Source organism: Arachis hypogaea, chromosome 5 (assembly GCF_003086295.3).
Source record: "Arachis hypogaea cultivar Tifrunner chromosome 5, arahy.Tifrunner.gnm2.J5K5, whole genome shotgun sequence".
In the NCBI taxonomy this organism is placed as follows: Eukaryota; Viridiplantae; Streptophyta; class Magnoliopsida; order Fabales; family Fabaceae; genus Arachis; species Arachis hypogaea.
The window spans coordinates 46,302,652-46,327,754 of NC_092040.1; the positions used below are offsets into that span (position 1 = coordinate 46,302,652).

At 30.6% G+C, this 25,103-nt stretch overlaps 2 protein-coding genes across 3 annotated transcripts; one reads left to right on the plus strand and one right to left on the minus strand.

Annotated features, from left to right (window-relative positions):
* The first annotated feature begins 2,991 nt into the window (after nucleotides 1-2,991).
* On the plus strand, nucleotides 2,992-12,888 carry LOC112801547 (protein ENHANCED DISEASE RESISTANCE 2). 2 transcript variants are annotated; one of them, XM_025844347.3, is made up of 11 exons: nucleotides 2,992-3,364; nucleotides 3,888-3,999; nucleotides 4,243-4,608; nucleotides 5,326-5,415; nucleotides 8,689-8,883; nucleotides 10,026-10,161; nucleotides 10,268-10,430; nucleotides 10,529-10,657; nucleotides 11,062-11,256; nucleotides 11,612-11,734; nucleotides 12,260-12,888. In XM_025844347.3, exons 3-11 carry the CDS (start codon nucleotides 4,299-4,301, stop codon nucleotides 12,368-12,370), a joined length of 1,452 nt encoding a protein of 483 aa, XP_025700132.1. In that variant the 5' UTR covers nucleotides 2,992-3,364; nucleotides 3,888-3,999; nucleotides 4,243-4,298; the 3' UTR covers nucleotides 12,371-12,888. The 2 variants fall into 2 exon arrangements, with proteins under 2 accessions (XP_025700132.1, XP_025700134.1); XM_025844349.3 differs by lacking the exon at nucleotides 8,689-8,883.
* Nucleotides 12,889-13,382: 494 nt separating this feature from the next.
* Nucleotides 13,383-22,488, minus strand: LOC112801548 (probable WRKY transcription factor 4). Its single transcript, XM_025844350.3, has 5 exons — nucleotides 21,202-22,488; nucleotides 15,158-15,412; nucleotides 14,511-14,875; nucleotides 14,073-14,231; nucleotides 13,383-13,920 (listed from the first exon to the last, which is right to left on the minus strand). Exons 1-5 carry the CDS (start codon nucleotides 21,514-21,516, stop codon nucleotides 13,632-13,634), a joined length of 1,383 nt encoding a protein of 460 aa, XP_025700135.1. The 5' UTR covers nucleotides 21,517-22,488; the 3' UTR covers nucleotides 13,383-13,631.
* Between the last annotated feature and the right edge of the window lie 2,615 nt (nucleotides 22,489-25,103).

Sequence of the window (25,103 nt, forward strand, 5' to 3'; positions counted from 1 at the left end):
ACCTAATAAAATCTGTCATGTAGACAACCTATTCTCATTGGAATGGAATAGGTAGCTGCAAGTTTTGGAGGGTGTTGTCATCCTTAAAAATAATTAATTTTTAATATTCACATAATACTATTATTTATGATAAAGATTATTTAGGGTTAAGATTTTTTCAAAATAAAAATACTAATTATACAAAAACATTAGTCGTTAAATTACTCGTTATATATATATATATATATATATATATATATATATATATATATATATATGTGTGTGTATTTTTTAACACATTTTCAAGTGTGCCAGTAGTATGTTTGCTTTTGAATTTAACTACATATACTACGTGCATATTTAAATTAAAATATTACGTGTACATTAAAAATTAATTATTATATAATTGTTTTTTTTATCCAGCCTTTTTTTTTAATTTTAAAGATTTTTGAGATTTGGTATTGAAAATTTGTATTTTGGTAATGTTAGGTGTGAATTAATTTTAAAAATTTGTTAGGTCTTGTTTCAAATATCTGTCGGTAAAATGAGAAACTTTTAACCCTTATAAAATTATTAAAATAACAAATTTTATTGTTAATTATGGTGATGTTATATGCAATTAGATTAAATTATGTGAATTAGAACCAAATTGATAAAATTGGAGGCTTGAGTTGAGTATTGGGAGCTGAAAATCTGATTGGTATAGATTTGAAACTTCTGAACTGAGAATTTTGAGGTGTTCAGAGCTTAGGGAGGAATTGGCTAAAATATGTTTTTAATTTTTCATAGATAATGTGTAATATTATGTGAAAACTTAGGTTAGTTGATCGTAGGATAAGTTGAACTATGTGAATTTGTTAAGGTTTAGTGATTTTGGGTGATAATGTTGAGTTTATTATGAGAATATGTTGATTATTAATGATTGTGATGATTGGTGATGACAATGAATTGTGATGATGATATTTTGATGAATAAGGAATTGTGTTGTTTTGGTTATGGATCATTTGGGATGAAAATGATAAAACTTGAGTATTGGTATGTTGTGAAAGAGATGAAATGGATATGACATTGCTTGAAATGTAATTGGTATTGTTTTGGAGGGTGTTTTATTGGTTTTGGTAAAAATAGAGGTTTAGTGTTTTTGGTAAAAACTTGATTTAATCTTTGACCAATTTCGATGGGTCATAACTTGGTTTTCGAAATCTCAAATTTTGTCAAACTTATTTCAAATGAAAATTGAGTCTATACAGTTTATGACATTCAAAAAACAAACTAAAATCATTTTTAATGAAAATATGCGCTTTTGAAGTTTGGTGTCAAAATCCATTGTTTGCATACTCTTTTTAAAACCTTGGTTTAGCTTGCGTACGCGAATATACATGCGACGTGGACTCTGGGATTTGCCTAGACGTCCTGCGTACGTGGACATGGTCTACATACGCGAAAATGTTGGATTTTCACTCATGCGTACACGGGGTTGAACATGCGTACGCGAAAATGCTATTTTTATATTTACACGCATGCGACTAAGGGACTGTGTATGCGGAAACCTCTTCTGTTTCATGAGCTCATGTACGCCGATAGTGCTTACGTACGCGACTTTGGCTTCTTTACACCCATGCATGATGCATATGTAGGCATGGACATGCATACGCATGACCCCAACTTTTTTAAAAAGTGTGTTTTTTTTTTAGTTTTTAATTGATTCTCTAACTCTCCAAACCTCTATAACTACCTTCTAAGTCTCAATTCCTAGTTTTTAAGTATAGGAGAAAGAGTATACAATGGAGGGGGTTAAAAAGGGAAGAACTTGAATTGAGACTTTTAAATGAAGTTGAATATGGTATGAATGATGATGAAATTAATGTTGATTGATTGAGAAAGTGTGGAATGTCAAAATTATTATAAATGAAAGTTGTATTGATAATGATTGATTGATATTGAATGATTATGGCATATGCATTTTTATTTATATGAGAAACGAGTTTTCCTAGGTAGATGCAGTGGTTTGCCACTACTTGCTCTAGATTGAGACACAATACTCTATTGACCCTACTTCGCAAGATGTGGTTGGGCACTAATTAACTCCCCGAAAATTCTCCCAATGAGATGATAAATGAATGATTGAGATTATATGCATAGACTCTTGAGAATGCGCGCATGGAGGGCCTGTCCAGGGTTAGCTACCAAACATATTGGGTTTGGCTATATAACCGACAAATGAGACTCATCAGCTATAGAGTAGGCATTCATCATATACATTTGTATGTTCTGTTTAAGTGTGCATTATTTTAGTTTGCCTAATTGATTTGCCATGCTTATCTGCTATTTATCGTATTTGTTGTAATTATATTTTATCTGTGTTTTTTTTTTGTCTGTCTTGTATGTCTTTACAACTAAGAAACCTTTTATTTGATAGAAGCGTGACGAGAATAATTTCACCGATGTTTTACAGAATTAGAAGAGACAAAAATAAAATGTTGAGTAAAAATTAAATTTAAAATTTAAACAATTTAAATAATTTACCAAATTTTTTATTTAATATATTTCTTTAAATTTAGTTCAAAATAGAACTTACGAATTCACATGTCAAATATATTGAAAACATATCATTTAAAAAATTTTATGACTTAAATTAGGTTTTAGTCTTGATAAAATATCTGTTAATAATTATATACATACATTATATATATTATTATTGATAATGCCAGCGAAACAAAAAAAAAAAACTAAAATATCTTATTTAGTATTTATTAATTGTTATAATAATTAATAAATATTAAATAAAATAAATTTTGATTATTTTTTATTAATTCTTTTTATTATCAAATATTTTTTTATTATTGTATCAACAATTTAATTTATTACGTATTAATTAATATTTAAAAGATAGATGATTCTTTAAATTTTCATACTCAAATTTATTTATGCTAATATTTATCATTACTTAATTATCGAAGGAAAAAAATGTTTTCTAAAATAAAAGGCTTTGCTGAAACAAATTAAAAGTTAAAAACAGATAGATATAACAAGAGATGAGGAAGAAGAGGGAACTGAGACAAAGAAAGATAGAAACAGATTTGAAAGGAAAGGAGAGTGCGTGCGACAACAATGCAATATGGATCCGAATTCACCGCTCTCTCTTTCTCTCTCTCTTTGCTGCAGTTCTTTCTCTCTCTCCCCATTTTTACGAAAACTGTAACCTTTTTCTTCCCTTCGTCTTCTTCTTCCTCCATAATCCATTCCATTCCAAAGAGAGAAAAAAAAAAAGACAAACAAAAATAAAAACAAAAAAAAAGAGAGGAATCCTAGTTCCTTTTCTGGGAACGAAGGATCCTCTTTTCATTTTCTCCTTTTTCTTTCTTCATGCTTCTACCTTCCTCAGGTTCCTCTTCTTATTCTTCTTCTTGGCTTCTTTTTTCTTTTATTAGTATTATTATTATTATCATTATGTTCATGGATGAAGAACATATTGAGAAATATTGAAAGTCACATACCATTTTTATATTATGTTATTAGCTCCTTCATGCATGCGTTTATTATAGGCCTTCACCCAATTTGATGTTTTCCTCTCATAATTTTTCACGTGTCTTTGCTCAAAAGTGTTACTTCCTTAAACATTTGCAGCATTATCATAATCATAATATAACCTTGTATTCTGTTTTCCCCTCACGACATGAATAAGGACGATGTTTAACACATTATATTCTTGTTTTTGAATTGAAGTTTAGTCTAATTATTGCTGAATAATGAAAAATATAATAATGCTATATAGTTACCGAGAACCTTCGTTTATTTATTTATTTTTTTTCTTGACCAACTTGAGCATTGATTAATGAATTTAAATTATTTAATTATTTCTTTTCTTGTGTTTTAAATTAAATCTGAATAATTATTGTTTTGTTCAGGCTATCTTCAACGGATAGTGTGAAGTCATTGCTTTGTGAAATAGCCTACATGGCCTCCTGGTGAAGAAAAACTCTGGAACATTAGTTTAATTTAACTTGATATTGTTGTAAGGTATACCTATGACTATATTTGTTGTTATATCTCAATTTTAATTAAATTTTAGTTCATCCCTTAAATGTTCGTTTTTCCAATCCTAGTATATTTTTTATGGCTATATGTATCTAAAATCTATAATTTAATTTAGGCATGTTTAATTAATTCTATGTTTTGTTTTTTAGTGTGCACTTTTTATTTCCTATTCTCATGTAAACATTGATTGATAATTGTTGTTGGCGGGTTCTTTCTGTTTTGCAGCAGCGCAATTGATCAATTTTTGGAGGGACAGAAGAAAGTAAAAGCAAGAAGCAAAAATGTTGGCTGGATTAGTAAGAAAGCTAGCTAACTCTACAATGGGAAGCTGTGCTTCAAACCCAACTGGGAAGAAGGGTGGGAAGAATCACAAGAGGAAGAATCACAAAAATGGAAAGAGAAGAGGGAACATGGCCACCGCCATCCCCGTCGACATGCCGCCATTGAAGAGGCTTAGCAATGCAGGAGTGGGAGCTGATTTCACTCTTAGTGATTACATTCAAATGGAGATTGATAAGGGTGGTGCCAAGAGATCTGATAAGAAGATTCATGTTACTCAGCTCCAATATCATACTCAAATCGATGCCAACGGTATCTATCCTCTTCGTCTCCCTCGTTTATGTGATAAGGATGCGTTTCTTTGCGTTTTTATTTCTATTTTGATTTTCAGGAATTTTGAATTTTCATTGTGAAGTGAAAAGAAACAACTATCTTAGGTGTCCATCATTGGCAACCATCAAAATCAAAATTATTTTAGTAGTATAAAATATATATTAAAATATAAATATATATTAAAAATAAATTAAATAACATATATATTTATATAAACATATTAATGATTAATTTTAATAATTAATTTTGATAGATGAATAATATTTTAAAAAATTATTTTTAGTTTTTTTATAAAATTTTAAAAATAAAAAATACTAATTAACTTTATTTAGTATAATAGTTATCTTATTAATTCATTTAAGAAGTGTTAGAATTCTGTTGTATATATGCATCAAATCATCGACAAATAACAAATTTTTAAAGGAAGTTTAGATTTATGTTAAATTAGTCTTTGGTTTATCGAATTAAAAAATATTGTAAAAAAATAAAATTAAAAATTAAAAACACTAAAAAAAATAGATAATAAAAATAGAAACGGAATGCAAATGCTGATTTCATTTCTATTTTCATTTTTAGTGAATTTTACTTTTTATGTAAACGAAAAAGTCGTGTTCTGAAATTAAAATGGAAACATGGTAATTTATAGGCATAATTTGATAAACATGTTGAGCTAAGTTATTACATGGTATTTTACAGGAAAAATCCAAGAAGAGGCTTGGTTTGACTCAGTTAGTATTCTTGATCATGATTCGGATTCAGATGATGACTTCAATAGCGTGCTTGGAGGTGAGGCTTTATAATTTTTTGTAACTTCTGCCTTGTATTCTATCATACCTTCTTTCTTGGAATATCATTTTTGCACAACTATTTTCGTTCTCTAAGCAAATAACCAATACTCAAGTGTATTGCTTGTAACCTATAAAAAAAAGTGTTGTTTAATCTTTTTAGTGTGAAGAAAAATAAAGTCAAATGTGCTAATGAAATGAAAATTCCATAATTAGAGAATGAACGAACAGTAATTTGTATAAAACAGTAAGTTAACAAATAAAAAATATATTTTTTTAAGAGTGTTAGGGGTAGTAATTTTTGTGACTTGTAATCATCAAATAGCCATCAATGATGATTTTAATGGTGTAAGATTGGTGTGAGATTTTATCCAATGACTCACTTTTTCTTACTGATTACATGCTGGCCAGAATTTAATAAAGTTGCTTGTCTCTTAGATTTTTCTTTTTTTTTTTAACAAAAGAGCTCAATACAATAAAGTGGAGCGGCAAGGTCACCAAAAGAGTCTCACAACAAAATACAAGAACCAAAAACATAATGCCTAGAAACAATCCCATGTGTAACTCTGGATCCACGCTACACCAATCTCTCTAACTGATCAAAGATCTGTGGAACACCGCTTTTACTCCAGACTCCTTGTTATTAAAAATCTGTCCATTTCTCTTTAGCCACACATTCCAAATAACTGGAAAAAAACATATGAACCACTTGTTCCGTTCCTCTTTTCTGTTGACAACTCCTGTCCAACTCTCAAAATGTTCTTTCAATGAATCCGGAATAACCCACTTCCTCCCAAGGTCAGATAGCCAAGCACCCCACACTTGCCAGGTAAATTCGCAACCAAGAAACAAGTGATAGATATGTTCAACATCTTTATTACACAATACACACACGTGATCACCCTAGCTAATACTTCCTAGCCTAAGCAATCGTTCTTTAGTATTCACTTTGCCTATCAGAACAAACTAAGCAAATAACTCCACTCGTGGCGGAACCAAGCCTTTCCATACTGTTTTAGTGAAACTGTAACTGGAGATATCCTCTGGAAGTGTTTCTGCCTGTATTACCTGCACAAAAGAGTTAGTTGAAAATATCCCTTCCTTGTCAAACTTCCAAAAAACTCTATCCTGCGTATCACATGCTAACTTTACGGGCCGTAAGATCTCATACAAATGATCCACTAGTTCCAATTTTCAATGGAATAATTCTCTCCTCCACTAGAAATTCCAAATCCACTCTAACCCATCCCAAAACCCACAATCTCCTATGACAGATCCTCTTTGGTTTGAAACAGAGAAGAGCCTCAAAAAACTCGACTTTAATGTCCCACTTTGTAGCCAAGTGTCTTCCCAGAACTGGGTCTCCATTTCATCACCCACCTCCATAGACAGCCCAGCAATCATCTTATCTCTCACATTGTGGTCTTTGATCCGCAACTGATGGATATCTTTCCAAGGACCTCCTCGACTAGGCAGTGTCTGAGATTGCAACATCACATTGGGGTTCAAGTTGTGGCAGGAGCACACAACCTTCTTCCATAAATGACACTTCTCTTTTGAGAACCGCCACCACCACTTGAAAAGAAGGGCTGTGTTCCTAACCAAAACATCACCCACTCCCAGTCCACCTAATTTTTTAGGAGTTTGGACTACTTCCCACTTAACAAACGCCATACTATGCCTACCTTCCTCCTTGCTCCATAGGAATTTTTTCTGTAACAAAATTAGCTTGTCTGCCACTGCCTTCGACATTTTATACAGGCTCAAATAGTAGACCGGCAGGCTATTCAGAACAGCTTTAATAAGAAGTAACTAACCTGCTTTATTGAGTACTTTCGCCTTCTACAAGCTAACCTTCTCCTCTACTTTATCAAAATATATTATTCATTTTGATCTGGTTTAAATAATCCACAAGCTTAACGAATTTAGTTTGAGTAAGTAAATTGGTACACTATATTTTAGTCTTTTTGTTTAGGGTATAAATGTTGGAAACCTATTATCAGACGAAGAACAAAATTGAAACATTTTAACTTGAACTTGTCGAGTAATCAACTCACTCATCACTTTAAAGTTTAAATAAGTGTCAGGAGTTTGAACTCTGTCTTCTATACGTAGTAACTCATTGGCCAGTAGAAAACTTTTAAATAAAGTTTGGATCCGCGACGAATTAGTCATTTACTTGTTGGGTTAGGAAATACTATGGACAACAAAATATATATATATATATATATATATATATATATATATATATATATATATATATATATCGAAAATTAAAGAATAAATATGGTTAGGTATTAAAGAGACCCAATTCCTTCTAAACTTAAAGATTTTCTCTTCTCTCGGTTAAAAAAATCCAATCCAACTACCCTTAATTATCCTTAGACACCAGATCATTCTACTCATTTTAACTATGTGCATAACAGTAGTAAAATACCCTCATCATACGGGATAAGGTGATAGTACTTGAGAAATAGAAATTACTGATAGTAATAATATTTGAAGTCCTAACAATAAATATCAAGGCATAACGCCTTTTTTGGGATTTCGTAGTTTATTATTATCGAATTGGAATTATACTAGGGAAATCAGTTTTTCTTTTTCTTTTTTCGTTTCGGATATAGTTTTGGATTAAGAAACTTTCTTTAGGCCTCTAGTTCTACAGAGTTATAAAAAAAAATTTGAATAAAAAAAATTCGAATAAAAAAGAATGGGACTAATGTATTGGCTCACCCATATGAACGACGCTAACAATGATTATACCTGAAAAGACCATTTTATTCGTCAAAATAAAAAGCCTTTTTTTTTCATTGGGAACAAAATAGAGTGTATTTTAATAACAACAAACTAGAAAAATTAATATTTTTAATTAATATTAATTAATTTTTTAAAAATATTTTTTATTTCTTTCTCTTTTTCTCTTTTTTTTACACTATAATTTCATTTTTCGTGAGCCACCTACCATTTGTTGCAGATCATCCTAAGTTTTATATTTTAAATCCTAATCCTAAATCTTAAATTTTGTAACAAATAAAGATAAATTAAATAATTTACAATAAAATAAAGTTGTTAATGTTGATGACTAATTAAAAGATGAAAAAAACTCGAGGCGAGCATAATTTATTATTTTTGCCAATATTTTTAGTTATAAATCTAATTTTTTTGTCTAAAAATTCAATACCATATTTTTAACCCACACTTTTAAAAAATAGTTAGGTAGACGAATTCTTCTCTTAAATATAATTGTTCATTCTTGTGTCTATATGGGTAACAGATTGTTTTCCCTTCACGGATAATGCTGTGGGAAGTGTACAATATGGTAGTACATCCTGCATTGTAGATTCAGGGTCCAAAATTGAGGAGTATTATCAAAGCTACCTCAAGATAGATAAGAACGGAGAGAAAGCTCAAGTTTTGTTTTCTTCTGTTAAAAGAAAATCAGTTGATGCAACTAACAAGACTGACTTATGTAAGTTCATATAATTTTTAAGATTATGTTTTCTAGTTCAATGTTTTTCACTCATATTTCTTTTTATATAGATTTATCACCTTTTAAGAGAAAACATCACAACTTTGGACTTTTTTGAGCTTTTTCTCCATTCTTACATTTATCTATCTAACCTCTTGAGGTAGCTCTAGTGGTAACTGGTAATACTCCTTGTATCAGTCGAAGCAAGATGACGTGTATCGAAAATGTACTTTAAGTATGATTCTTATTAGAAAGTAAAAAATTAAAGCTTGTGGATAAATTTTACTCCAGAACAATTAGGCTAGCAATGTTTTATTGAGACAACGCAAAACTACATTAGAAAGTCTGTTAAATATTAAGAAAAAATAATTTTATGGCAATTTTATTTTTTAATTTATAAGATTTTAAATCCCAGAGAGTTTTATGCTGCAACAAGACCAATTACTAACGCTACTGCTACCACTTCTTTCATCTTCGTCACTATAACTTTTATTTTTATTGTGTCACCATATTTTATTACGATCATCATCTCTTCTACCAACACCAACACCATCTACGTCACAATTTCCCTCTCATTTTTTCGTCTAACACTTTTCTCCTTTTTGAAAAATCTTTGTATTGCGCTTCTTTTTTTTTCTTATTGTGGAATCATTTCTGGCAATGATTCTTTTCCACCATACCATCACCAACGAAGGAAATTTTCAATAATAGTTTGTGGGGGTTTAAGATCTCATAGATTACACATTAAACCAACACAATCAATTTCTGTTGATGAATTTTTAATTGAAGGGGTTGTGCTGTCTTGAAATAATAAAGAAGGATCATGTTGCCCCTTTTTTTGGTTAAGGGTCATATTATCCTTCTTGTGAATGGCAGAGATCGGATCCAGTGTTCACTCATATTTCATCGGATGGAGTGTTGGGTAGAAAATTAGATGGATGAGTGGCTACACTAGACTAGATGTGATTAGAAATGATTGCATGAAAGAGAGTTGGGGCTTGCACCTATAACAATAAAAAATATTCAAAGACGGTAAAGAATTTGTTATAGCATTAATTTATTAGGATGGTGGTTTAGTAAAATGTATGGAAAACTTGTCAGAGTTATGATACTAACTAATTACTATGTCATTTGTCGAATAGGTCCATCTGAGAAATACCTTTACCGTCCCCAAGCAGGGCTTCTGATTCAACAATCAAAGCAAGAGAATGCATCTCCTGCTTCCTGGTGTGAAATTTCGCCATCCGTATTTAAGCTCCGTGGCGAAAGCTTTTTCAAGTATGCTAGAAGATTTGCATCTGTTTATTAACCTCTTGGCCATGTTAGTTAGCTAGTCCATTGATTTGCATCTAATCAATAATATGATGATGAAATATTTGTGCAGGGACAAGGCAAAGTGTTCTGCTCCAGCCTATAGTCCTTATATACCAATAGGTGTTGATCTATTTGCAAGTCCGGAGAAGATAAATCACATTGCTAGGCATCTTGAACTTCCGTCTTTCCAAGAAAATGGAACCATTCCTTCTCTTCTCATTGTTAATATTCAGGTTTTGCTCCTTTTTCTTATTATATTGTCAAATATAAATACTCATTGAATAGCACACAAGAGTGAGTGCATAATTTAACTATCTTCATTTTTTTTTAGCTGCCAACTTATCCTGCTAGCATGTTTCTTGGTAATGCTAATGGGGAAGGCTTGAGCCTTGTACTATACTTTAAATTGTCGGAAAATTTTGAAACAGAGATCTCGCAACAGTTTCGCAATAGCATCAAGGTAAAGAATTGTGTACAAATCATTACAGCAACAATTTCTTCTTCCTTTTGTGGTTGATGTTTGTAAGTTTCAGTAAAGAATTGTTCAATTGCTGCCATATTTCTTCATTTTATTTAAGCATATACTTGCACTAAATTATTTGTCTAGAAGAAATGAATGAACATCATAAAGTTATTAACTTTGTAGTGATGCCATCTAAGTAAAAATTTAAGATTCGCAATAAAGATCATTTCAACATTTTTGGTACATCAATTAATCAATATATCTACATACAAATTGAGTCTGAGTACAACGATTTATAATGAAAACAACAATTGTCATAAAACATAGATAACAGTAGTCTTACAACAAATTAGAAATTTCTCCATGCTGCAGTTTCCTAATAATGTTGTTATGTTTGGCAGAGATTGATGGATGATGAGATGGAGACAGTGAAAGGATATAGAAAGCAGAACACGGTTCCTTTCAGGGAAAGGCTAAAAATTCTGGCTGGTGTAGTAAATCCAGAAGACATGAGTCTCAATTCTGCTGAAAGGAAGCTTGTTAGTGCCTACAATGGCAAGCCAGTGCTTTCACGCCCTCAACACGAATTCTTTAGGGTAAAAATATCTTTTCTTTCTTCTGCCTCAAGGAATTTCTAAAATATTAATCATTTGAAATATAGTCATTGTTATATGATTTGATTTCCGTACATTGTCATTATAAAGAGGTTTTACACATACATTGACAAAGTTAACTAGTTTTCACAGTATTAAACTTTATACACTATCATTGCATCAAAACTAATTTGTGAATGCTACATTGTGTGCTTAGCCGCCCCTTCATCTACCTTAATGCTACATTGCACATTTCTTATATGTAATGATTACATTTGCAGAGCATATAGCTTGAACCTCACTTTTCTACTACATAGTCCATATATTATTGTAACTAAGTATACAAATTCATTTGCAGGGACCTAACTACTTTGAGATAGACCTGGATATACATCGGTTTAGCTATATCTCTAGGAAAGGACTTGACTCACTCCGAGACCGTGTAAAGAATGCAGTACTTGATGTTGGCTTAACTATTCAGGTACACTTACAATATCCCAAGGGAACTTTTGATCGGACACTTTTGTCCCTAACAAATTTGTATTCTCGAAAAATTCTCAAAAAATTACTTTCGTCAAACAAATTGGTCCTTCGGTTCTATTTAATCAAATTTTAATATGCATATTAGACAAATAAATCCCTAAATAAATTTATTATAAGATAATTAGGTCTAAAAATATATTACTATCAGACAAATTAGTTCCTCTTCAAAATAACAGAACAACCAATTTGTCCGATGAAAGTAATTTTCAAGGATTTATAAATAATAAAAATTTGTTGAGAACCATTTTGGGAACCAAAATATTCCTTTAGAACCAAAATGTATTTACTCATATGTTTCTTGTGAGAGAGACTATATTTGCATCACTCACTCTGAATATTTCCCTAAAAATAAGAAAAATTGTGTAGTGTTCTGTGTTCTTATTACTGCCATAAGTTTCCTAGTAAAATTCTTTAGTGAGCACTATTTTGTTTGATAACTCTATTTTGTTCTTCTTTTTAACAGGCACAAAAGGAAGAAGAACTTCCAGAGCAAGTTTTGTGCTGCTTAAGATTGAACAAAATTGATTTTGTTAACCATGGTCAAATTCCGACCTTAGTTACTCTTGATGGTTGATTCAGGCAGGCATCAGTTGAGAATCTGTCGGGGAATTAAGAGAAATTGATTGTTTGACTCATAATTTAATATAATTTGGAGGGTGGCATCTATTTAATTAACGGCAAAAAGAAGAAGGAAAAAAGAAAGAAAGATGAAGAGAACTTTGATCATTTTGTTATGTGCAGTTCTTTTGTTTTTTTCCTTTAGTTTTTCCCTTTTTTTTCCCTTCTTTCTAATCATTTACTATTTGGTGATGGTATGGTACTAAAGTCCTGTGTTTGTTATTATTAAGCGTGCACCCCTTGTGACATTGTACATACCCCAAATAAATACACAGAAATAATAACATTATGTTGGGGATGGTTAGATGTGGACTTTGAAAGATCACTTTGAGAGCTTCACCCCAAGGAAGTGGTGCTGTGATTTTGACTTTTTAGTTTGTAGAATCGGTTGTGTTTATTTGTACAACTCAAAGTTGTTCGATAATTTTGATCTTTAGTAATAAAGGTGTGAATCTCATAGATTCTCTTTCTCAATTTTTGTTTTCCTTCTTGCCTTTAAAAATTTATAAATCTTTTCAAAAGTCATGGACAGTTTCCACAAGGTTCCCGAGTAAAGTTATTTAAACAACTTTAGTAGTTATATAAATAGTAATGTTCCTCTGTAATAACATATAATCTGAAATTAAGCAACCCAGTTGTACTCACTTTCAATTAAAAAATTATGTCAATTTGGTATACAAACGGAAGAAATACAAAAAAAAGATAAATATCATAAAGCAACGTATTACATGATGAGGTGATAAACAATTACCTTAAAAGAACATAACTAACATAGTAACATATTTTCAATGTACAAAAAAGGAACAAATTGGTATATCATCATCCAAAGCCTCTTTCATTAGAGTGTGGTTGTGCTGGAAGAGAATAATAGTTAAACTACTTTATATACTAGAAATTGGATTGATAAGCCATTAATCAAAATCTTTTCGCCTAAAGAAGAAAAAGAATTAAACATTAACACAGAGATGTAATGTGAATGCGAAGATACTATTTTCCATCCAATCTTAAAAACTGTTTGGTAAGCGTCTCAAAACAAAAATTACAACAACATAGACAAAACAAAATAAAATTGTCTCTATTTCTACCCTTACTATTATTGGTTTCTAAGTAAATAAAAAATTAGATAACTTTTCTCCAAAGACAGTGACATTTCGCCTGTTTATGTATTGTGTGGTGGTTTCTGTATTTCTGTCTTGAAATGGTTATCAAATAAGGACCTATGTTATCTGCTCTTCCTTCAGCCTTAGACGCGCCACAGGCTGTTGCTGTTGCTCATTGACCCCAATACCTTTGCTTCCAAAACCATGCATCTGAGGTATATTACTATTTTGTGATTTAAACTGTGATGAACTATTGTTGGCAATAGTGTGGCTATTAATCTTAGCTGCTGGTACATCATGGTTATGCTTTCCTTCATATGTTGTTATGACAGCTTTAGGGTCTGTTGAAGCTCTCTCAACATGCTTCCTAACATTACAACCTGGTGTTGTACATTTGTAATAGCTCCTACAACATTATACAAAACAAGCATTATTATTCATTTTCACCAAACGTTCGAGGAGATCGATGTAATTCGCCCTGCTTACTACAATCAACCATAATAGTTGACAAATAGTTCAATAGATGGTATCAAAAGTTTTTATGAAAAACATGATCACCTAGGATATGGATTGCCTTTGACAACTTTTTGTCCATACTTTCGCCATCTATAGCCATCGTCTAAGAGATCAACTTCGCTTGTTGTTTGCACAATGATTCTTGGCTCTGTGACTGTCCTATGTGAAGAATCTGGATCTGAGTGTGTCACCTCTGTATTTCTGCAGAATTTGTAACATTTTTAACATATCATAAAGATAAGTTATGCAGATTTACTAAAGACTTCTGCACGATGATTACATATTTTTATATAAATTGAGTGCACTTGTTTCAGTTGTTGTATAAATAAATGTATGCAAAAACACAAGAAACTTCACATTATTTAAACCACCCAACACCCCCTCCCCCAAAATTAATTCAACTTATAAATCAAAGTGTTTTAAGCTTTTCAATTATATGAATTGATAAAGTTGTAAAGTCATGATCACAGAATATGTTACCTCCTCTTGGGATCAGGCTCAACAATTTTGTCATCCACCTCATTTTCATGATCACCTACTTCCTCACTATCACTTGTTCCAGAAAGGTGTTCACCTGTAGCCTGACTAGATTCTGCATCCATTCTAGGGTGATTAGCACTTGTACCATGATCATGATGATAATCAGCATTCCCCTGCATGTTTGAGCCTTCACTCGATGCCATGGCAGCATCTTTCGAGCGCCTATTCGGACGCTGGTGATTGTGCTCTCCTTTATATATAATTGCAGTAATGTGTCCATTTAATGACCTCTCAACTTTCTTCTTCACAGGACAACTTGCATGAGTGCACTTGTAGTAACTCCTAGGAAACTCACTACCCTTCACCTATGTTTCACAAATGCAAATATCAATATTGATTACCATAAGTTACAACCATAGTTACATGAATTTATCAATTAGGAAGCGTACCACGTATCAATTCCTTTACGTACCAAAATGTCATGTATATTTTTCAAATAAAATATTGCCTTCGATGTAACTGTGCTTACAACTTAAAATACTTGAGTACAAAATTTAAACAAAAAGTCGTTAAAAGTTTATTTAAAGATTTAAGAAGTTTAAGATAGCAGAATCTAATGCAGACGGGCACCATGCTTAGCCCTTTACCTGTTTCTGGCCATATTTTCTCCAATTGTAGCCATCATCAGCAGGCTTATCGACATTCAATGAGGAAGAAGAAGGCTCTACCATGTGTGGATTAGTATTGTTGTTGGAAGTGTTTGCAGCATGAACTTGTGCGAATGACGTAGTAGCAGACATTGTTTGCAGTGAATCTTGAGGTTGGACTTGCATACTTGAGTGTAGTTGTGTTCCTTGACTAGTGACCTGTGCTAATAATGCCTGCTGATGTCCTAGGGGAACCTGCATGTGCCGCAGATAACAGCCAATTAATACAAGAAATATTTTAGGTATTCATTTTTTCTACTAGTAAACTAAGGTACAATTTTTATAAGCTATTCTTAGTATACAAATATACAAACAATGAAACAACTGAGACGGAGACAACAAAATCACGGGTTGATGTGTTGAAACAGTTATAAATGTAATTATCAGTTAGACTACGTACGTTACATCCTTTGAGTACAGTCTTTTTTGGAACCTCGCACCAAAGCTTATAAATACAAAAATGTCATGCTGTGCCATGAGGTGAGTTTGAGTTTGTAAAACTTAAAAGTGTACTTTTGTCCTTCAAAATCAACCTCTTAGATGAGTATAGAAATACTATGCCATTTGAATTATAACTCATTAACTTATGGTGTACATTTTTATCCGGAGAGTATTAGGAGAACAATGATTATCTTGAACAACATGAACAACCACCAATCAAATACAAGTACATTACACCCTAATTTAATGCTACTTATTAAATTTACTCGTTTAACCCTATTAATTCACATTATTCACACATTGTTCAAGAATGTTATTAGTTACATATATTTTTCCTTTTTATCCATATCAAACTCTTTCTTGTGTATTTTTTGTTTATTTACTCGTTATATATATTCTAAAATAAAATAAAAATCACAAATAAAAAAGATATTATAGAAGCAAAATAATTTTTTAATGCATGAAATGTATGGAAAACTTTTAGGTCATTATTTAGTTGAGTAACAAAATTCTTTTTTATTATTTTCTTAACTAGTGTATAGGAAGTTCGAACACTGCATCCTAACAAATCATTGCAGTATTTATAGGTGGCAATGAGGAGGGTAGAGGCGGATTTTCACCTTATTCGACCTGTCCCGTCCTTTTTCAATTTAGATACTACCTATTTCTACCTATAAATTTTAAACTATTGTATCCTAACTTGTTCTCGCAGCCTGCACCTAATCATCTCTATAATAATTAAATAACATTTTAAAATTTATATGTTCATACATAAAGTAAAATAAAAATTTAATATTCATACCTAAATTAAAATAAAAATATATGATTCATTTTATATATTTTTAAAATTTATTAATTTTTATATATTTATATTATTAGTATATAATATATATATTCTAGAACGGGTTCACCCAAATTCGACCCCATCCCGCCCCGCTCAAACACTCGCTCCGAAAAAAAATCCGCCCACCTCGGGTCGGGTTATTATCCCGCTTCGACCGAGTTGGGTACCTATGGATTTGGGTTTTGCTGCGAAGTCTAGCCGCATTTGTTGCATCATTAATACCATGCATGAATGAATCATGTTATGTATATATCAAATATTTATTAATAAACGAGCCATATGTATAAAATACACGTTAAAATATAAAATATATATTAAAAATAAATTAACTATATATATTTATACGTAAATACATTGTAGTTGACTTTCGTCATGCATAATATATATATATATATATTCTTTTCAAATATCGTGCAAAATACAAAAAATTAGTTATCAAATTTATCCATTTATATATGAATACATGTATTGTTTAAATCATTTTTGATATATATTTTATATTTTAACATATATTCTATCCGAATAATTAATTTAGTAGCTGCTTTTGATGTACATTTATTATTGATTTTTTTTGTAGTATCATGTAGAATTGTCCAAATGGATATTTTTAGTTGTTACTTTGCATCTCAACACCTATTGATATATATATATATTCTATTCTTAGATGATTTAGATTTAATTTTGACATATTGCAATGTACACCACCAATTTAACCATGCATGATATGCTTAGTTGCTTACAATAACTAGCTAAAAATTCAGAAACATGGTCATGTATAAAGAGTAATGTTCGATGTACAAATAATGTTTTAATTAAGTATTTGTTTGAATTGACTTCTTTGACTGATTTTTTTTAAATAACATTTTTTAAAATTTTAAGTATATTTAGATATATCTCTTAAAAACACACTTTTATTAAAAAAATAAATTATTTATTTTTTCCAAAAATCAACAATACATTTCTTTAAAAAAACACACAAGAAGTTTTTAATATTTGAAAATTGTTTAAAAAATATATCTAAATATGAAATAATTTTTTATTTAAAAATATTTTTAAAAACGATAAAAAAATAAATAATTTTTTCAAAAGTCAATCTAAACCGATTTTAAGTCTCTAACTATATTAAGTATCATAATAACACAAAATCTACTGGGGTTTAAAATAGAGATTAGAAAGAAGGACTTGGATAGAATTTGAAAGAAAAAACACATACACAAAAGTAATTTTTCTCGTATATTATATATGTTCAATTGATGGTTTTTGAAAAACTTTGGTATATTAGATGCGTTAAATCTGGCAATTCAATTTATGATTATGATCCTTTTCGAATTTCAATCCAAATATTTAAATGAGAAATGAAAAGGGTGTATGATCATGAAATGAAAATGGATTATGGTTGAACGTATTGATTCAGCATGAACGGACTTAGCAAGACAGCCAAGTTCTTTTCTAATTGTTCCATGAATGAGGGAAAAAGTGGGCATTGATAGATAAGGGGTTGTGCACAGGTAAAGGCACATATGATTTGTTTTCACCAATAAGAGCACAATCAAGAAATTAGAGTTTTATAAGGCACGTATGAACCTTATTTTTATTAGATTTTTTTAAAATAACTCATCAAATACATAAAAAAAATAATCAAACTTCTAACTTTCTAGCTAATACAAATTGTTTATACTTAAAAATTGTGTTAAGAAAAATTGTTAAAGAAAAGTTTCATCAGACCTTATGAAATGATTATGGAAAATTGTGTGTAATCATTAATCCATTGTTTTTTTTAAGAAAATTGGCCTTGACTTTATAGTTTATACTTATACTCGTCGTAATGATTATTAGTACTACTATTATGAAAATTTTTAAAAAACATGGTTCCTTACTCATAATTAATCAGTGGACTTTAATTTGGTATTTACATACTACAATGATCTCACTCCCAAGTCCCAAGTCGCAACAAGACTTAAGCGCCATTATCTTTATATTACGGATTTGGATCCTCTAAATTTTGAATTTCACTTTAGAAAGTAAAGTGTGATCTCTCACTATTTATTTCATAGATGGAACCAATAATAAATATGAGAGAGAAACCATTCAAGGATAGAAGATCACACTTTACCCTCTAAAATACAAATTCAAAATTTAGAGGATCCAAATCCTTATATTACACATCACAAAGGTAACAACTTGTAAAGTTTGCATTAATTAAAACATTTGTTTTATTGTTTAGTTAATATAAATGTGACGGAACTTATATATGCATTGGAGGATCCTCACTTCCTCAGTTCCTCGCCCTATTTTTTTAAGTATTAACTAAACATACTGTTACTATCCCACAGTTATAGGACATAACTAAATGTGTGCATGTAACATTATTTAATGATTCATAATTTAGTTTAGAAAATAAACCCAAAACTCTAGGTCGGCCAATTGCACATAACATGATACAAAGATACAAACAAATTCAGATGCAAATACGATTCACCCACGTAGATCAATGTCCCGAGTATATGATGTTTTCAATTTTTGAATGTAAAGTATAACACCCATCATTTCAATCAAATAACGAAAGTTAACAAAGAGCTTATCCAAATGGATTACCATCCTTTCGTATAAGTAATTAGTATTTAAGAGTTTCATTTTATGAGGAAAATAATTAAAAAAACAGCTAAATCAATAAATAATGTTCAATTTTGCTCTAATAAAAGTATATATTTAATAACATGTACTTTTGTTTTATAAGAAAAAGGAATACCATAATATTTACTAAAACACATTAAGTTGGTTAAACATTTTAATTTTTTAAAATAGATTTAATATATTTTTTTTTGGGTATTTTCACATATTTACTTTTAAAGAAAACCATTCGCATCTACATTTAATCATGTAGTATCATAAAAATAATTAATTTTAAATACACCATTTAAAAATAATCTATACGCATTAATTTGATTAGATAACAAACAAATTTTTCTGTATTTTTTAAGGCTAATTTTTTTTGGATATTACAATAAAAAAGTGCAATACATTAATATTACACTAATTTGATGTAATGCATTGATATGAGAGTTTTCAATGTCATAAGAAATCGCGATTTACGATTTTAGAAAGAGACAACAAAATTGTGAAAATGAGATTAACAATTTCAAGTAAGACAAATTTTTTTTTTTTAGAATTTCTACAATCATAAAATCATTACTCTCATTTTCTAAGTTGATTCTAGCCATTAATTATTGATCCAAAGCTTTCTAATTATTGTTCCTCTTTATTCAAATCGTTGGTAACGATTTTAAACAAATCCACACTAACAATTTCTTTAAAACCAATTATGAGTTTCATAATTAGATATTACACACCCAAAACTTCATTTATACGTATTACACAACTATAATGAGCATATCAAAAATAATTAGCGGTTTTTTAAGTATAGTATATTAAAATAAGACTCAAGTAAATAATTGATTTTTGTTGAAAACATAAAATTACACTAAAAACAAGAGAGATGTTTATCCTTGTAGAAGCCATAATATACATCTCTATATAATAATCACTTATAATTGTCAAAAACTAATTGTTTATCTAGCAATTTTTTATATAAAAGCTTTAATTTCCTAACAATTTTGTAATAAAAGCTTTCTTTTTATGTATAAAATAACATCCAAAACTGGTCTTATTTAATGTTAATTATTATAATAATTAATAAATTTTTTTCGATACATTGACAAGATTTAAGCCATAATAAATAAATATTAAATAAAATAAATTTTAACTGTTTTTAGTTAATTTTTTTGTCATTAAACATTTTTGATAAAATTTTAAGATATCATCCCATAAGATGAATAAATGACAAAAAAAAAAAACACATTGATAAATCATCATGTTTCACACATTATTACCCAATTACGATAAAATTTTGTTAACAAGTACTTTCTAATATATTTCGTCAATCCGCTACCCTTATATATTAGCAAAATAATCTATTAAACATATTCTTGTACTCTCAATTTTGAAACTAGATAGTCATCAAAAAGAAATTTTAAAACTAGATATTGCAACTCTTATTATTTTAAAAATGTCATTCGATATATATATATATATATATATATATATATATATATATATATAACATTTATTATATATTTGTTATTTTCAAATTCAATATGGGAAACACTTGAATTCATATATGTAAATGTATTTGTCTAGAAATACATTAATAATCATCTAAAAATATATTAAATTTCAAAATGATGTACAAAAAGATATTTAAAAATATCAAAATATTTAAAACAATTACTTCTTTAATTTTCCATTTTATTAATTATGAGAATACTTAGAAGGATAATATATTACTCTCTATGGTATCTACCTAACTAGCATGATATGCGAGATAAATTAAAAATTGAAGTTCCAAAAAGCTTAATAAATATGTTAATATCAACCGCAATAATAGTATTAGAATAAACATTACACAAGATTGAAAAACGAGATAGGTTAAGTAAGGACAAATTTAGTTTTTTAATTTAGTTAAAAGCTAATTTAATATTACTGAAAATTTAACTAAATAATTATTTTTAAGAAAAAGTAAAATTTGAAAGTAAAAAAATTATTTGATGCCAAAAAGGTAACAGAGAATTCCCAAAGGTCCAAATAATAATAATACGAACACATTCTGAGAAGATGGTGCGATGAGTGCTTAATTATTTACCTGAGAAGATGAAAACAAGGCAGAAGGAGAATCAATCAGGCCACTGGGCCCCGCCGCCGCCGTTGGAGATGCCATGGCTCCGGCGAGAAGCTGAGAGAACGACTTATTGCCATCGTCGCCGCCGAAGAAGCTTGAGATTAGTGTCATCGGACCAGGGCTGAAACCGCCGCCGAAAAGACTCTCCATGGAACCACCACCACCGCCACGTGTCGGCAGAGTGATGCTCGGTCTCTGTGGTGGCTGCTCCTCCACGCCGCCGCCACTATTTGCCGCCTTCCACGGCGGTCTCTCTCCATTTCCACCACCACCAACCATCCAATAAGTAACTACTACGGTCTAAAAGTACAAAATTGATCTAAGCTTCAATCTTCAATCTTCAATATTTCTCTAATCTTGCGACAGTTCTGACTTTTCTTCTCTGTCTTTTCCTTTCTGTCTCCGTGTGTTCCCAAAAACTCAAAATGTTTCAACCTTTTTTTTTCCCTATCTTTCTGCTATCTGTGTCTACGACTCTACGTGTTTCGGTGAGTTTAATTCGATTATTTTTTTGTGTTTGGTGGATCTGAAAATTCAACTGATGAAAGTCCACGGTCCCCCATAGAAAACCAATTGTTCTCAGCACTTCCTTTTTTTCACAAGGAGGAGATTATTTTATTTTATTTTATCTTAATTAAAATTGAGTTCGTTTAGTATTATCACGATGATGATAAAGTTTTTCTATAATTAAATCTAGAGAAATTCTGCTCCATAACCTTTCTCATAAATTTATTTATAATATTTAAATAATTTTTTTATGTAGAATAAATGATATATCAAATTGTCTGAATTAATTATTAAGTCTTTTTGTGTTATATTTTACAAAATTTTGTTTTAATATAATATTAATGTAATATTTCCTACTCAATCATTTAATTATATGTCATTATATTATTTTATTACATTAAAATATTTAAATTTATTTTTAATACTTAAAATTCAAACAATAGTAAAAGATAATCAAATTTTAGTATAAAATTTTATATATTTTTTTTAAATTAAGAGTAAAATTTAAATTTAAAATTTTTAAATGAAGAATAGAAGCTACACCATTTAAATTATAGCTCATTGTAATATAAAGTTCTGTATTACATTCATGGCTAATGACTATATATATAATATATAATTTTCTTTATTTTCCAGAAGGAAAAGAAATGAAACCTGAAAATGAGGTTGAGATAGGGTGGGGACACCTGTAACATAATGTAATTGGGGTAAGTGTCCTCCTGGTTTAGAGAAGGTGGAAATGTCCAAAGTGGTGCCGAAGACTTTTGAGATTTTATGTTATTCGTCAATGATGTTAATTGTTAAGGGTGGCGTCTGCCTTCTGGCGTGATAAGGGCATAAAACACCCTTTTTTTTTTCAAACGGTAAAAAGAGGTAATTTTTACTCATGAATAAAATTTATAAAATTTAAAAGAGTCAAATTAAAAATAGAGTATTTATCTATTTTAGTTTTTAAAAAAATTGGACTAAATACTTTAGTTTTTAATTAAAATTAATTATTTAATTAGTCTTTAGTAATTAACTTCGTTAGTCACTTAAATTTTTTGTTTTGTCAATTTTAATAGAAGATAAAATAGTCCTTAACAACTCTAACATGAGATAAAATGGTTCTTGGCCCCTCCGTTTGGAGACAACACTGTTCTCTCTCAATTTTCATTATATTTCTCATAATTCTAACCGTCTAACACTGCAACTTCAAACTACACAATGCACACTCTGCAATTTCAATATTTACAAGAAAAAAAATCCTCAACTTGTTCTCAACTAATTCATACTCAATAAACTAATGACTATATCTCTCAAGTACTTGTTGTTTTCAATGGATCCCATGAATCTAGACAGCAAGTTCGATTTGTTAAGACCTGTCGTCACAGCCATCTCCTCCTCCTCTGCCCTATCATCTCCATGGCCATATTGTCTACCACTCTAATCGCTTCCTTCAACTTCTTCTCCGAACCAATGTTTAGTAATCGCTTCAGTTTTCATATGAGTGGCGACGACGACATTGCTCCTTGTACTGATAGCTTGGATGCGAGTTCGAAACTGTCTGCCAGTTTGGATTCTGGGAGAGAAGGAATCAAACACTTGGAGTCCATTTCAAATGAGAATTTGCATATGATATCGAAAGAGAATCTTCTCATGATGTCCTAATGTCCAACAATCTATATTACTTGCCGGAGAGTGGAGAAAGGCGTACCCTTGGGATAGTTGTGAAACTTGGTCATGAGGATGTGGTGGACGTTGTCGGGGTTAGAGGTGATGTTGTTATCGAGGACGTGGAGGTGGATGCTTCTGGTGGATGCAGTGCGGAGGAGGTGGGTGTACCAGTCACAGAGATTTGGAAAATGTGTGATCTATAACATGTTGAAGTAGGTGCGACACACGTGACAGTTACACTATGGCTTGATTTTGGAGCTGAAGAAGAGGAAGGAAAATATGGAGAAGAAGACTATAAAAGTGAAGAAGGAGGGTATGAATGTCAGCGTTATGCGAGATATGATAGAAATTAGAGGAGAACGGTGTTGATTTTGAACAGAGGGGGTTAGGAATCATTTTGTTCCCTGTTAGAGTTGTTAGGGACCATTTTGTTCTCTGTTAGAGTTGATGGAACAAAAAATCTAAATGACTGACGTAGTTAATTATTAGAGACCAATCGAGTAATTAATTTTAGTTGAGGACTAAAATATCTGGTTCAAACATCTTTGAAAAGAAAAATGGGTAAATATTCTTCAAAATATGATTAGAGACATCTTTTCAACCACACTGTGTTTTGGTTGGTAAGTGTCATTTGAGTCAATTTATCAGGAACTTTATTATCATTTTTTTAATATGAGAAAATAAAATTGATCTAAAATTAGAAGTTAAATACAAGCAATTATAAATAAAAGTTTATAAGTAATTGCTATGGCTTTGTGGGCCTTCAAATTTTATATAACTTATACATTATATTTTTAATGATGATATAAAAAAAGTAATCCTTTTGTGCTTTTCTCAAGCCCATCAAACATGCTAATATAATACCTCTCCCTCATAACTTTAAATATAAGGTTCTAGCTCTACTTGGGAGCTTTTCTCTCTCAGTAGGAGAGTCATCCAAGAACTTCGGGTTCTTCTCCAGAAGGGAGTTTCATCCAGTTTCAATACCTACAACAAACCTCCTACTATCCCCTATATTTCATCAGCATGAGCGTTTAAACATCTAAAAGACCTATAAAACACAACAATATATATTGAGCAACCCACAACATGAGCAGCATTGAAGGAAAAATAATCAAGCTAAATAAGCTTGGAGAGCTGGGGTAGAAAGATTGCTTAAATGTAGTGGGCAAGATAATAAGTGACAAGGAGATAAGTTTTAAAACATGTAAGAATGCTTTACTGGGAATGTGAGAAAATTCATAGGGCGTTGAAGTTACTGATATTGGTTCGAAGAAGATGTTGTTCAGTTTTAAAGACAGAAAAAAAGGGCTGCAGATCATGCAGAACGGGCCATGGAATGTTAGAGGAAATATGGTCAATCTTAGACTATGGTGGAAGGGTGAATCAGTGTTCGAGGTGGATTATGACTTCATGGAGTTTTGGATTCAAATACACGGTATCCCGCATGACTTCATGGATAAAGAGACAGGCGTGCGCATAGGAGAAATGTTGGGAGTGTTAGCTGAGGTAGAAGATCCAAAAACAGATGACATTCGGAGGAGATCATATCTGAGAATCAGGATCAGCATCAACATCACCAAGTCTTTACCTACAGGCTTTTGGTTAGACAGGGAGGAGCTGCCTCCTTTGTGGGTCTTTTTCAGGCACGAAAGGTTGCCGAATAACTACTATTTCAAATGTGGAATTTTAGGGCATGAGAA